The sequence below is a fragment of the Hevea brasiliensis genome, chromosome 1 (assembly GCF_030052815.1).
Source record: "Hevea brasiliensis isolate MT/VB/25A 57/8 chromosome 1, ASM3005281v1, whole genome shotgun sequence".
Lineage (NCBI taxonomy): Eukaryota > Viridiplantae > Streptophyta > Magnoliopsida > Malpighiales > Euphorbiaceae > Hevea > Hevea brasiliensis.
In genome coordinates, this window is record NC_079493.1 from 121,545,548 (window position 1) to 121,559,306 (window position 13,759).

General features: G+C 28.6%; 2 protein-coding genes across 2 annotated transcripts; one reads left to right on the forward strand and one right to left on the reverse strand.

Moving 5' to 3' along the window:
* The first annotated feature begins 8,278 nt into the window (after positions 1-8,278).
* LOC110645950 (sulfite exporter TauE/SafE family protein 3) lies at positions 8,279-12,802 on the forward strand. The gene is made up of 12 exons (XM_058149926.1): positions 8,279-8,986; positions 9,416-9,575; positions 10,041-10,241; positions 10,488-10,552; positions 10,640-10,667; positions 10,767-10,858; positions 10,960-11,046; positions 11,139-11,189; positions 11,367-11,588; positions 11,942-12,035; positions 12,179-12,319; positions 12,453-12,802. The coding sequence occupies exons 1-12, from the start codon at positions 8,762-8,764 to the stop codon at positions 12,542-12,544; spliced, it is 1,458 nt and encodes a 485-aa protein (XP_058005909.1). The 5' UTR covers positions 8,279-8,761; the 3' UTR covers positions 12,545-12,802.
* A 567-nt stretch (positions 12,803-13,369) lies between these two features.
* On the reverse strand, positions 13,370-13,753 carry LOC131183824 (ATP synthase epsilon chain, chloroplastic-like). Its single transcript, XM_058154538.1, has one exon. The coding sequence runs from the start codon at positions 13,751-13,753 to the stop codon at positions 13,370-13,372; it is 384 nt and encodes a 127-aa protein (XP_058010521.1).
* Between the last annotated feature and the right edge of the window lie 6 nt (positions 13,754-13,759).

The following is a 13,759-nucleotide window of genomic DNA, read 5'->3' on the forward strand; positions in this document are numbered from 1 at the left end:
CTGTACTTTGTGGTGTGAAAGATTATAAATAAGCCTTGACCCAAAACTTATTTATATTGATTGATAATATAATATTTATAATAATATTTAAAATTAAGAGAATTATTTATATTTTATTTTTAGTTTTTAAAAATTAAAATTTGAAAACTTAATTTAATTATTTTTTTAACTAATTTTTATATTTAAAATAAAATAATTTAATCCTCTTTAATTTAAAAAAATCTATTTAAAAATAAAATTAATATAATTTTATAAAAATTTAATTAATTTTTTTCTTTTAAATAATTTTTTTTAAAAGAAGCTGATAAGATTGTTAAGGGGAAAGTTTAATATTTTTATAAATCCTTGTAAAGCCTCACCTTAAAAATTCATTTTTTTGACATAGGTCATATAATCCAAGATTTATAACTACTTTTAGAAAGTCTAAGTACTTGTCAATTATTAGAGAAATTATTAATAATAATAATTACGAGTATCCATCTTCATCCATCACATGATAAATAAGAATTTATTATAAATTAAATAATTTAATATTTATTAAAAATTTTAATAATTTCATTTTCATTATTTATGTTGACATTGATGAAATGGAAATCTTTGATTTCACCTGTAACACCCTTAATTTTTAAATTAATTATTTTATGGGTAAATATTAATATTTTATTTTATTTTAATTTTGAAAAATTTTTTGAAATTTTTTGGATTTTAGAAATTGGGTTGATTTTTCAAAAATGTGAAACTTTGATGATTTTTACAAATTAATTTAAAGATCACGTGGCAAACTAAAAATATATTTAGACTCTATAAATTTTTTTGAGTTTTCTAGAATTTTTTTCAGAATTTTTAGACCTTATTTTTTGTCCTAGGGTAAAGTAAAAATTCAATTTCGGGTATACTGAATCGAACCGGTCGAATCGAACCAAGCCAAATTGAACTGCTCGAATCGAACCGGTCTGTTTCTTCTTTGTTCTTCCCCCTTCTCTCTGCCCGACGCTCCCTCTTTTCTCGCCCATTTCTCCCTCCTCCCTCTCCCTCCCTACCCCTCTCCGTGTTACTGCCAGCCTTCCCCACCCCTTTCCCGCCGCTGGAAAACAGCTCGAAAATGCTCCCTATGCGGGCGCGCCGCTTTAACTTCCCAGGCTGATTCTAGCCGATCCGGCCACCAATTAGATCGGGTCTTATCCCACAACCCATCTACACCTCGAGAGTTTTCCATAGACACCAAAAACACTAAAATCCATTGAGCAGTTTGTTCAATTTTTGTCTGGGAAGTTTTAGCCCATTTCAACTTTTGGGCTAGATTTCTTGTAAACCGTGAACCCCATGAAAAATCCAAGAGTATCGGAGTGCTCCCCTTGGTGAGAGCTTCGCGGAAATACCCATTTCAAATTTTTCCGACACCGTTTTTCAGTGGGTCCCATGAAACTTCGCAGTATTTTTTCGAGCAATAAATGAGTTTAATAAATTTCGTAAAAATTATGTACTAACCCCCGTATTGTGGGCTTTGTGTAGGTACCTTCAATTAACTGAAATTCAATAGCTGCTTGCGTCTGTAATTTTGGGTTGGGCAGACATGCTATTGAAAAAATTTCTGAATTAGGTCAAAATTATAGACTACCCTATCATTTTCAGACGTTCCGGACGCGTCCCCAAGGTTAGAATTGGCATAGGTAAACCCAAACTTTACTTTTTATTAATTATCTAATGCTTGATTACGATTAAAAATCTATAAAATATTCATGATATGTTAAAAAATTATAATTCCTTTTACATTAGCTTAATAATATTGCTAATAACCGCGGGGAAAAATTTTAGAATTTTTAGAGCTCATTTGGGTAGTTTTTGCAAAAGAGTTAATTGTAGGGACTAAATTGTAATTTTTTAAATTGTGGCTGTTGACTGTTTGGATAGGCCCAGGATGGGCCATGTGATGTGATTGAGTTGTGGATGTATGACTTGTGTATATAAAAGTGTATTTTGAACTTTTTGCAGGTTGGGTAAGTCCTAAGTATAGGGGAGACTCTGCCGAATTTTCGGCATGACTTAGGACGTCTTTAATCCTTTCTAAACTTGTATTGAGTCAAATATATTAAATAATTACAATGAAATTGTCAGGTGAGCCGAGACAGCCTTCCTCCTCCGCTTAGCCACCACAGTGACCTCGATTCAAGTCTGTGAATAAAATATTAATTTTAATTATAATTTCAATATTATTATATGTTCAGGCATGCTCATGCATCACTTATAAATATGTATTTATGTAGTTAAATACTAGGCACATTTTTATATTGCATTCTTAATTGATGAAGTGTCATGGATGTTGTTTATGGTAATTTGGAGCAGTGTGCGTGCGTTGACATGCGTGTGGTGTATGGTATTGGATATGGATAGGACGGGTAGACAAGGCTTGAGAGACACTCGCTGGGACTCTGTTCTTTATGAATAAGTAGGGGTAGGCACGGCTCGAAATGATCTCGCTGGCCCCCACATTTGGTTTATCAAGCGAAAGTCCGGTTTAAGAGACACTTGCCGGCAGAAGTTGGATTAAGGGAGCTGTATAGGGGATCAGCTCCCATATATGTACTGTTTGAATATTATTGGGTGTGTGAGTGCTCCAAATTGCCTTTTTGCTGTTTATGATGTGATATGTATAAAAATTTCAATGGTGTTACATTCTACTCCTTAGGATGCATTAACTCTAGGTAGCTATAGAAATTGTAGTTAAAATTGATATTTTACTCTCTGAGTCAAACGCTCACTCCTGTTCACTTTGTTTTTCCATGCTACAGGAGGATTACTTATTGTGACTAACCTGCTCCTCTTCTTCGCAGGTCAATTAGTAATATCTAATGTATTTTATATAATTTAGCTAAAATTCTAAACTCTATATGTGTTATGAGTATTTTAATCAATTTGGGACTGTAATATAATATTATGTTGAATTTGTAAGAACATTAAATGCTGTATGTGTGAGTGTGATTGGATTGAATGAGGGAGCTGAGCTCTCATTTGATTTATGACATGATAAGTATGTGAAGGGTGAGCTGAGCTACCCAAATTGTTATATATTGTGTTTACAGGTTGGGCAAGTCAAAAACTCCATGTTGTATGGTTCATATTATTACCTGACTTTGTCCGGTTGATTTCTTGAAATTGGATTTATGATTGGGTTAAGGAATAGTTAGGCTTACTACGGGTCTCGAGGGCTTTAGACTGGCTCAAGTCTTAGTACCGGTTCAGCCCATAAGTTAGGTCGTGACATCACCATATAAGGAAAGTACATACACACTATTATTTTCTTTCTTTTATTAGGTTATTTCTTTTTTATTATTTTTTTTAAGTTTTAGTAAAATATTAAATTATATGAGGTAAATTATAAATTTTCTTTTAATGAAGGAATTAGATGAGTGACAACTCAAATCTAAACTTGCTAAATGAGAGATATGCTTTCAATTACAATATTAAATTAAGTTAGACGATAAATTATTAATATATTATTTCAGTTTATATATATATATATATGCTATTATTAAGTTCATGATGAAATAGTGTGTGGATGGAAAAATCTCTTGTCAAATAGGTCCAAATTGATATAATTCAAGGGATTGAAACACATTGTGTACCTAACATTCTTAATTATTGAATATTTTTAGATACATATATGCATCTTTCATACAACACATGAGGGGCCAATGGACCACTTCTTACACATATATGGGGTTAATTAAATACAGTATCATTATATATTAATTATAAAATTGAGATTTAATTATCATAAAATTAAACTCTTTATTAAGCAGCCTGAATGAAAAAAAAAATAATAAGTTTTTCCTCTTATTTTACCATATATATTTAACCATCATTGATATATACCATATGATCAATCAACACCATGTGATTTTAAGTTTTTTGATATTTTATTTTATTTTATTAATTTTAAGTCTATCCTTTTCAGCTAAAAAATTATAGAATAATGTTTTCTCATCTAATAGAATTCATAATCCCAAAATTAATGCAAAGATCTAAAAAATAATTAAATAATAGTTTGATATAACTCATGAAGCATGTTATAATAAAATTCATTTAAATTAAATAAAAATTTCTAACTTCTAGTTAGGTAAACTGACCAAATCTAATAAGTTTCTTACACTTCTTTACAATATATATATATATATATATATATATATATATATATATATATATATATATATATATTTATTTATTTATTTATTTATTTATGCTCTGCTCTCCACCTAACAGTCAAATCAGATTGTGTAAATGTCTTTTTTTTTATAAGATTTTATAGCCCAACATTATTAAATCAGAAACTCAATAATTGAATATTTATCTTAATTATAACATAAAAATAAATGATTGAATGATAGAAAAAGTTAATTCTTTTACTGTATTTGAAAATTTTAAATTATTTCTTTATGTCTGTTTAAAATGAAAATTTTTAACTTTTTTTAATTTAAAAAAATTAATTAAAAAAATATAAATCAAATATGATGATTTTGTGAAAAATCAATTAAATTTTTTTTACAAATGATTTATTCTACATAAAGTGTTAATGAAATTACGTAGAATTCAATTCATTAATTTTATTTTTAATTAATTTTATTCAATTCATTAAAATTAAAAATAAAATTTTAATTCATTTTTATCAATAAAAATGATAAGTTAATAATTGTAAGGTTAATTTAGTAAATTAAATAAAATAAAAACTTAAATTTTAATTAATTGGATAAATTGCAATCAATTTACTTCATTTAATCTAAATAATAAAAATTATAAATAATCGAATTAAATTTTAATTTTGTAAAAAATTTGAATTTCCTATTATACCAAGATAAAAACATAAAATCTTATTAGCTCTTTAATTTTAAAATTTTTTATGTACCAAGAACTTTTTTATATATAAAAGAGAAAATTACTATTTAATTTCTATATTTTAATATAATTAATTATTTAATCTTTATATTTTAAAAAAATATATTATTTAATCTTTATCTTTTAATTTTATTAAACTGTTTAGTCAATCTTTCAATTTTTTCATTAGTTAATGCTGATCAAACTACTATTTAATCTCTCTATTTAGTTAAACTAATTAGTTAGTTCTTATAATTTAGTTCCATTAAATATTTAATTCCATAATTATTTCTTATACATAATCTAATCTAATCCTCTCCCATTATTTCTCTTTTACTCTCATTTATTTTTCTCCCCTCATGTATTTTTCTTATTTGCACCCACATCATTCTCCCTCTCATTATCTCTATTCATATTTCAATAAAAATAGTATAAGTTGTCTATCCAAAAAATTAATTAGTTCCCTAGATTTTAACTAATCAAGAAAATTAATTTTCAATGAAGAAAATATAAAAATAATATTCAAGAAATTAAATAAAAAATACTTGAATAATTAAAAAAAATTAAATACAGATTTAGTATCCACATAGTAATATTTTTATTTTTATTTAAGAATATATTTTTTGAAATATTATATTTTTCATAATACAGGAATCAATTAATTAGTATTATTAAATTAGAAAGACTAAATAGTAATACTTTTTAAAATATATAAATTAATTAATTAGTTTCTCTAATTAAATAATAGTTTGATCGATATTATTAATGAAAAATTTAGTAAAAAGACTAAATAATTTAATAAAAATTAAATAAGTAATTTTGTTAAAATATAATAATTTTTCCTATATAAAAATAGGCTAGTCAACTTAATGTGTAGATGTTAACCAGATTGAAGGTGCAGTGACCTTACAACTAACATTCTTTGCTAAGGCTGGCCAGAAAGATATATAGTTTCTCAATTATAGGATCTAAATAAAGATAAGAATTCAACTGAAATTATTTTATTTAATTAGAGTGTATGAATTAACAACAATATAATTATTCTTTATTAAAAAAATTATTCATCTTTTGTTGTAATCTAGGTCAGTAAATTAGCCTATGGATTTGGGCTGGCACAGAGACTGACCCAGTTAGTAGCTGGTCCAGATTATGTACTAATTAACAAAAGACAAATTACAAGTGGAGTTTTATTATTATTATTATTATTATTATTATTATTATTATTTTAAATAAGTTTGTGAGCTAGCTGTATCATCATTGATAAATTAATAAAACTATCATAGAAAGCATTGGATCTATCACTTTTAACTTTGATATTTTAATAAAATATTTGAAAACTTATGAAATGTTTAGAATCAATTAAATAAAAAAATTAAAAATTTACAAAAATTAAGATTATATAAAAAAGAATTGTGATATTTCAAAATTATTAAAAAATATTTAAATTTATAACTTCTTGAATTATTGAGACAGGAGAAATGTTAGCCACCATCTCTAGTAACAGTTAATTTTAACATTTAACATATTATTGGTATTCCACATTATTTATTTTCAAATTTTTTCTATTATTTCTCTCTCCTATTTACCATTAAATAATAAATCATAATTATTTTTTCTCTTTTCATCACTTATTTACACGTCTATTCATCATTAACCATTAAAGAAATAATTTTTTTTTTCTCTTTTCATTACTTATTCTCTTTTAAATATTTAAATAATATTAATGAAAATTAAAAATTATAAAATTAACAATTGCCATTTATTGAGCTCATACCAAACAATCCCTAAAAAAATTTAAATGAATTATATTTAAATAATAATAAAATTAATTATATAATAGATTTCAATGACATGAGATTATATTACTATTATTTGTCAAAGAATTAATATTATTAATTTACTGCCACCAAGTTTAGAAAAGAAAACATGCCCAACAGCCAATGGCACATTATGAATGACGTGCACTCCCTAAGAATCAGCCACCAATTCGGGAAATTATATTACAGATCCGTAATTTAATGCTAAAATTTTAAGAGAAGTGAAAAAAAAAAATAAAAAATTCAGAACTATCGAGATTGTGCAATTAACTCATCTTACTTTAATTTTATTATATTTTAATTTTACTTGATTAATGTTAATTAGGGCTTAATTAAATTAATTTAGGTAAATGACAAATGAAAAAGAAATTGAAAAAAAAATAAATAACGTTATTTAAATTTTAGAAAATAACCATCATTAAAAGAAAAAGAAAAAATAATTATTTTATTTATAGATAAAAAATACATTATTAGACTATAAATGTGGAATTTTAATTTTATTAGGTTCATTACTAACCATATATATCAAAATAATATTAAATTATCAATTTATATAGATTATTCTATGTGAAATTATAATTCTATTATATAATTTCACAATCTCAACTTGCACAAACACATAAATTATTTTTTCTTATATTATGAAACTATTTTTTTTATTATTTAATATTTAAATATTCATTTATTTCAGTACTACTAATAACTTTGTATAAGTATTGTTGGAATGATTTCTAACACTATGAAATATGTTTAAATAATTAAAATTAAAATTAGAATTGAATTAAAAAAATTGTGGACTAAATAGTCCCTTGAAATGTTGAGTCTCTTGAGAGCAAATTTCATTAAGTAATGATTTTGTTCGATAATAATTTTTAAGGTAATATTTAGTATTTTGATCATAGTCAAAGTATTATTTCTCATATTTATATTATTTGATTACATAGTATTTATAATAATTTTTAGAGATTCGGAGAACTTCATAATTTTTAGAGATTGAAAAAATATTTTAATCAGTATTAACAAGATAATACAATTATTTTTATATTTAATAATTAATTTAATAATTATTTTTACTGAACACTTCTATTTTAAATCACTATATAAATAATTAATCACTAATAAATAATATCTAATTATAAATAATTAATAAAATAATTGATATTTATTAAAATAATTAATAATTATTAAAATAATTAATATTATCTAATAAAACTTAAATTAAAATATTAAAAAAATTTTATAAATCAAATATTAATCGTTATCAATCATTTTTTACCCTACTTTCAATCTAAATAACATAAAACTAATAAATTATCATTTATTTGACTTTTTTTACAAATAATATAATATTAAAATATTTTATTTTATTTTAAAAATCCTTTATCTTACTTTCTTTCACTCCTCTCAAATAAAATTTACTTGTTACTCGGTCAATCATATTTAAATATAAAATTTAAATAATATTAAATATAAATTCTGATTATGGAAAAATTATATGGTCAAATAGAAATCAAACAAACGAAAGGAAAGAGAGGAACAGATGCAGACAAAGCCACTGATACAGTGGTGCTTAGGGCAGGCAAGTCAGGTAACAGGTAGAGAGGGTGTAACAAAGAGCAAGAAAACGAAAGAAAAATAAGACAAATACTAAACCAACCCAAAAAACGAGAGAGAGAGAGAGAGAGAGAGAGAGAGAGAAGAGCGAATGAGGTGGCACCTACCGGCACCGCAGATCATAGCAGCCACAAGAGGAGTGAAGTAAACGATCCTGGTGTAGTTGATATGTGGATTCCTATAAAATGAGGCCTTGTCCTCGTGGCGTCTCTGATTATTGATGAGTCTCTGAATTTCTTATAGTTTCAGTTTTAGCCCATTCTTGTTTTTTTAACTTAAATAGCTCCCAGGGGCCAGGGGCAGGGTGTCCTCTCATTTTCTGCAAGTACTCATAATGAGAAGACCCCTCTAGCCAGCAACTGGATCATTTTCAGTTTGAGAGTTATTCACTTCTGCGTTTGACCTCAAATTTTTGAGATACTCTGGTACTGAGAGAGAGAGAGAGAAGGGAACGAGTTTTGATGGCTCGGTTTGGATCACAATGGATTGGTTTGAGTCTGAGGTCGGTTGGAGCAATTTGTATCTGTTTTCTTTTTGTAGCATCCATGATTATTATAGCAGAGGCAAGATTGAAACAGGAAGGTTCACGTGACAATGAGGGTGAGGAGGTTGAAACTGGTTTCACGAAGAGACTACTCAGTTTTCTGGGGCAAAAAGGTCAATTGGGTTATACACATGTTTGGCCTGTAAGTCCACTGCTAAATCATTGGTCCTTTTTTGTGGGGGTTTTTTGTTTTATTTATTTATTTTTTAATTTTTGTCTTGCTTATTTTTCTGTTTGGCTGCTTAGAAAATATAGGAGAAGCGAGCAAAATGAGGTCTAAAATTCTTGATTTTTATTATTTGGGATCTCAGAGACACTAAACCTTTAATGAACTAGGCCTAATTCAACTATTTTTTCTCGTTATGGTTTTCAGTTGCTCAAAAACAAAACTCACAAAAAGTGATTGGTTAAAAAAAATGTTGTGAAGATTTCTTTTGTCACCGTATGCTGTAAAGTGATGCGCTGCAATACACTTGCTGAGATCCTCTTGTTTTTCTCCCTCGTTTTTGTTTATTGTTAAAGATATTGTAGCTTATAATAATGAGTATGATTTGTGACACTGGATTCACAGGAAATGAAATTCGGCTGGCAAATTGTGGTGGGTAGCATAATTGGATTCTTTGGAGCAGCATTTGGGAGCGTGGGAGGTGTTGGTGGGGGTGGTATTTTTGTTCCCATGCTCACCTTGATTATTGGGTTTGACGCAAAATCATCAACTGCAATATCAAAATGTGAGAGCATTCTACCTATCTGTTGTGGATGTCTGTTTATATTAGTTTTCTTTCTGATTCAAGATGCTTACAAGGTCAAAAAAAAAAACCACCTCTCAATACACCAGAGATCTCCAACTTGATTCAAATTTGTGATCAAGTATTTTGAAATTATTACACCCTAGGACTTTTCAGGTCCTTTCAGCTAACATCATGATGGGGTGCATCTGTCTGTTTTATTGGCCTTGTTTCCCAATTTTCTGTTGTTAGTGCTTGATTGGTTTTTTAACATTTAGAGATGTACTCTTGGAAGCTTGGCAACTTAAGTTAAATATAAAATTTTTGCATTTTGGATGGCTTTCTTTTTTGTCTAGCTCTAAAATACCTGCAATGCTGAGGACCCTTGTCTGCTAGTTGACCTTTACTGTTCTATAGAAGACTCATAAGGCCATTGATTGGTGTTTTTTTTTTTTTTTTTTGGCTCAGGTATGATCGCAGGTGCAGCAGCTTCAACAGTTTACTACAATTTAAAGCTTAGGCATCCTACACTTGATTTGCCCATAATTGACTATGACTTGGCACTCTTGTTTCAACCAATGTTGGTGCTGGGAATCAGCATTGGTGTTATTTTCAATGTGATTTTTGCTGACTGGATGATCACAGTTCTGCTAATTATTCTCTTCTTAGGTAACAATTCTTTAAATTGGCAATAGAAATTAAAATAATGTTACTGTTGTTAGATTGTGGTAATTTCTCACTTTCACCCTAAATTCACAACCATATGATAATAAAAATTCTACTAAAAGTCTTTTAAATCTATAAGTTGGTAGCATTTGCTAATTTGCAAATTTTTTGGTACACTAATTTTTTAAACTTATTGGATATAATATTTCATAACAAATTCCCTCCTTGCTAATCTGCTATTGTTTGCAGGCACATCAACTAAGGCTTTCTTCAAAGGTGTTGAAACATGGAAAAAAGAAACCATAATAAAAAAGGTGGAGAAATATTTTAGATAAAATAAGTAAATCATGGTTCATGTTAATTTCTCCAATACTGTATCTCACTTATTTCTGATTCTTCAGGAGGCTGCTAGACGATTGGCATCATATGGTAAGTTGTTAAATGATATATTGAATTTTATCGTTTATGCTTTTGGCAACTTGGATATCTTAGATATCTTTCTTTCAGACTAATTTGCTCTTTAATCAGGTGATGGTAGTGAAGAAGCGGAATACAGCCTTCTTCCTGGAGGCCCAATCAATGGTGCAGAACCAGGATCCAAGGATTCTAAAAGAGAAGAGGTGAGTGCATTGATTTGTTCCATCTGCCTGTCAATTAATATATTCTTCTTTTGAGAAAAATGAGTTGCAGTTTTTGGAACCGACTTCCATAACCATTTCAGGTTTCTGTTCTTGAGAATGTTCGATGGAAGGAACTTGGAATTCTCTTTGCTGTCTGGTTGATTATCCTTACATTGGAGATTACCAAGGTCTTAGTCTATGCCAGGGTTATTTTATAAAAGAACATGTGTCTTGGCCTTAATTCTAGACTAATGATAAAACTTTTTCTTGTTGGCTGCAGAACAATACAACCACTTGTTCAGTGGCATATTGGCTTTGCAATCTATTGCAGGTATGTGATCATCGGAGAATAAAGAAGTTATATGATTCTTCTATTTTTGGGAGGCAATTTAAATATTGTATCCCTAAAATAACAATTGAGCTTTGGGAAAAGGCACTGTCAGAATGAGCTACGAGCTTGGTGAATTTTGGAGTGTCAAACTGATACCTTGTTTTTCTTGCTTTTTAGATTCCAGTTGCTCTTGGAGTTTCTTCATATCAGGCGGTTAGCTTGTACAAAGGACACAGGAAAATAGCATCAAAGGGAGAGGCAGACACAAATTGGAGAGTACACCAGCTGGTTCTTTATTGTTGCTGTGGAGTATTGGCTGGTATTGTTGGTGGGTTGCTTGGTCTTGGTGGAGGATTCATTTTGGGACCACTTTTTCTGGAGTTGGGAGTCCCTCCGCAGGTACATTTATTACTTCTCTTAAGAGGTTTCATTGTTATGATTAATGGTGTTTGATGGTTGACTATTGTGGAATGGCCTTGTGAAAGTCCATTTGGAGTGAAGGAAATAGATTTCCTTCTTTCACAGAAGAAATAGTGGGCCTTTGATGGTTGTAAAGAGGATCTTCGGTGAAAACTACTGAATACAGATTCACATGAGTTACACAACTCAGTGAAGGACTATTCAAGTTCAAGAGATATCTGGAATTTATCATGTTAAGAACTTAAAATATTGGCGATCGATATCAAATGACTTATTATTCTTTAAATCCTTGAGTCCATGGCTGATCTGATTTCTTGAAAGCTTTCATGTAGGTGTCAAGTGCCACAGCTACGTTTGCCATGACATTTTCTGCATCCATGTCTGTCATAGAGTATTATCTGTTGAAACGTTTTCCCGTTCCTTATGGTGAGCTATATAGCCACTCAACAATTCTTTTTTTAAGAGCGTATTACCACAACATGAATTATGACTTCTGTTAACACAGAAAAATATTTACTGCTTTCACAATTCATTGCATCTGTAATTTTTTGTTTTTTACTTTTACACAGCACTATACTTTGCTGCTGTCACAACTGTCGCCGCCTTGGTAGGGCAGCATGTGGTAAGAAAGCTTATCAGTATATTCGGGAGAGCGTCTATAATCATCTTCATTCTTTCATTCACAATATTTGTGAGTGCAATATCACTGGGTATGTGTCATTATAATTTGCTGCTTTTTTTTTTGTTTTCCTGTAAACTCAAGCTTTCTTGATGAGATTGGAACTGGAGTTTATTTTTATTTTTATTTTTTTATTAATATTTTTCTGTTTTCATTCCAAACAGGTGGGGTTGGTATCGCAAACATGATAGCGAAGATTGAAAACCACGAGTACATGGGATTTGAGAACATTTGTTCGTATGAAGCTTTGTCTTGATAACCTTTTCTTCAGGTGTATAAATAGCTTTGCCATTTGTTTATCTTAATTAACTTAAAATTTCTCATTTGTCAATTTTTGAATCCTAGGATTTTGATCAACCCAAAAAAGATAAAAAAGGATAAATAAACATTTCATTGTGCTTCAACTTTCAAACCCAATCCAAATTATTTTGTGTTTCACACAATTTAGGTTAACTCTCCTACATTGTAATATTTTACAGTTGAACAATCAAATGCTGCTAATAGTTTGATGTTATACCTATTCAAATGGGAAGCTAATTCTTTAGGATCTATTTGACTTTGCTATTAAAATTACTTTTTTAAATATATTGATTAAAGAGTATTAAAAAAATAATTTAAAATTACATTTAATAAATTTTAATCCTAAAAATACTAAAATAATAAAATATTTTTTTTATAATTTTTTTTAATAACATTTAAAATGATGTTTTTGTTCAGAAAAGTTGTTTTAATTCTGCAGATGTAATGCCAAATGAGCAATAGAGTATCGCTTTCATACGGCGAGAGTCATTGGTTCAAATCCAATAGTAGGTAGAACTTGCAATAATAGGTAGAACTTATTAGATATCAGAATCAATGCTATCTAATAAGTTTTTTTACCCACCTTATTTTAATTTTATTGATTTTTGATCTTTTTTGTTCCATTCTATTTCATTTTTTGGATTGAAAAAATTTTTGTTGTATTAGAATCCGATTCTAATTATGATTCTATTCAATTGGTAGAATAAAAAAAAGTGTATAAACAGAATTTCTGTTTATACAGAAGTTCTTTTGATTATTCGGACGCACCAACTAGTTATAGTTACGAAATTCCATTGATAGCCTCTACTCGTGCCCTAACTCGTCTGAGAGCTAGATTTGCCTCAATTATTTGTCTCTTGCCTTCCGCTTTCCTCAAGTTAGCTTCTGCTATTTCAAGAGTTTGATGAGCTTCTTGTGGATCAATGTCACTACCATTCTCTGCATCATTTACTAAAACAGTAATCTCATTATTGCCTATTCTAGCAAAACCACCCATTAGAGCTATCGTTAACCATTGGTCATTAAGGCGTATTCTCAAAATACTGATATCGACAGCTGTGGCAATAGGTGCATGGTTTGATAATACGCCAATTTGTCCATTATTGGTAGATAAAATGATTTCTTTGACTTGAATCCCAAACAATTCGATTCGGGGTGAGTACATAAAGAT

What these genes read in the sequence shown, in the direction of transcription:
- LOC131183824 (XM_058154538.1), bottom strand. Translation starts at nt 13,753, where the DNA reads ATGTACTCACCCCGAATCGAATTGTTTGGGATTCAAGTCAAAGAAATC.
- LOC110645950 (XM_058149926.1), top strand. Translation starts at nt 8,762, where the DNA reads ATGGCTCGGTTTGGATCACAATGGATTGGTTTGAGTCTGAGGTCGGTT. An exon ending in ATCAACTGCAATATCAAAAT is followed by an intron (nt 9,576 to 10,040) that starts GTGAGAGCATTC and finishes TTTTTGGCTCAG; the next exon opens with GTATGATCGCAGGTGCAGCA. An exon ending in TTACATTGGAGATTACCAAG is followed by an intron (nt 11,047 to 11,138) that starts GTCTTAGTCTAT and finishes TGTTGGCTGCAG; the next exon opens with AACAATACAACCACTTGTTC.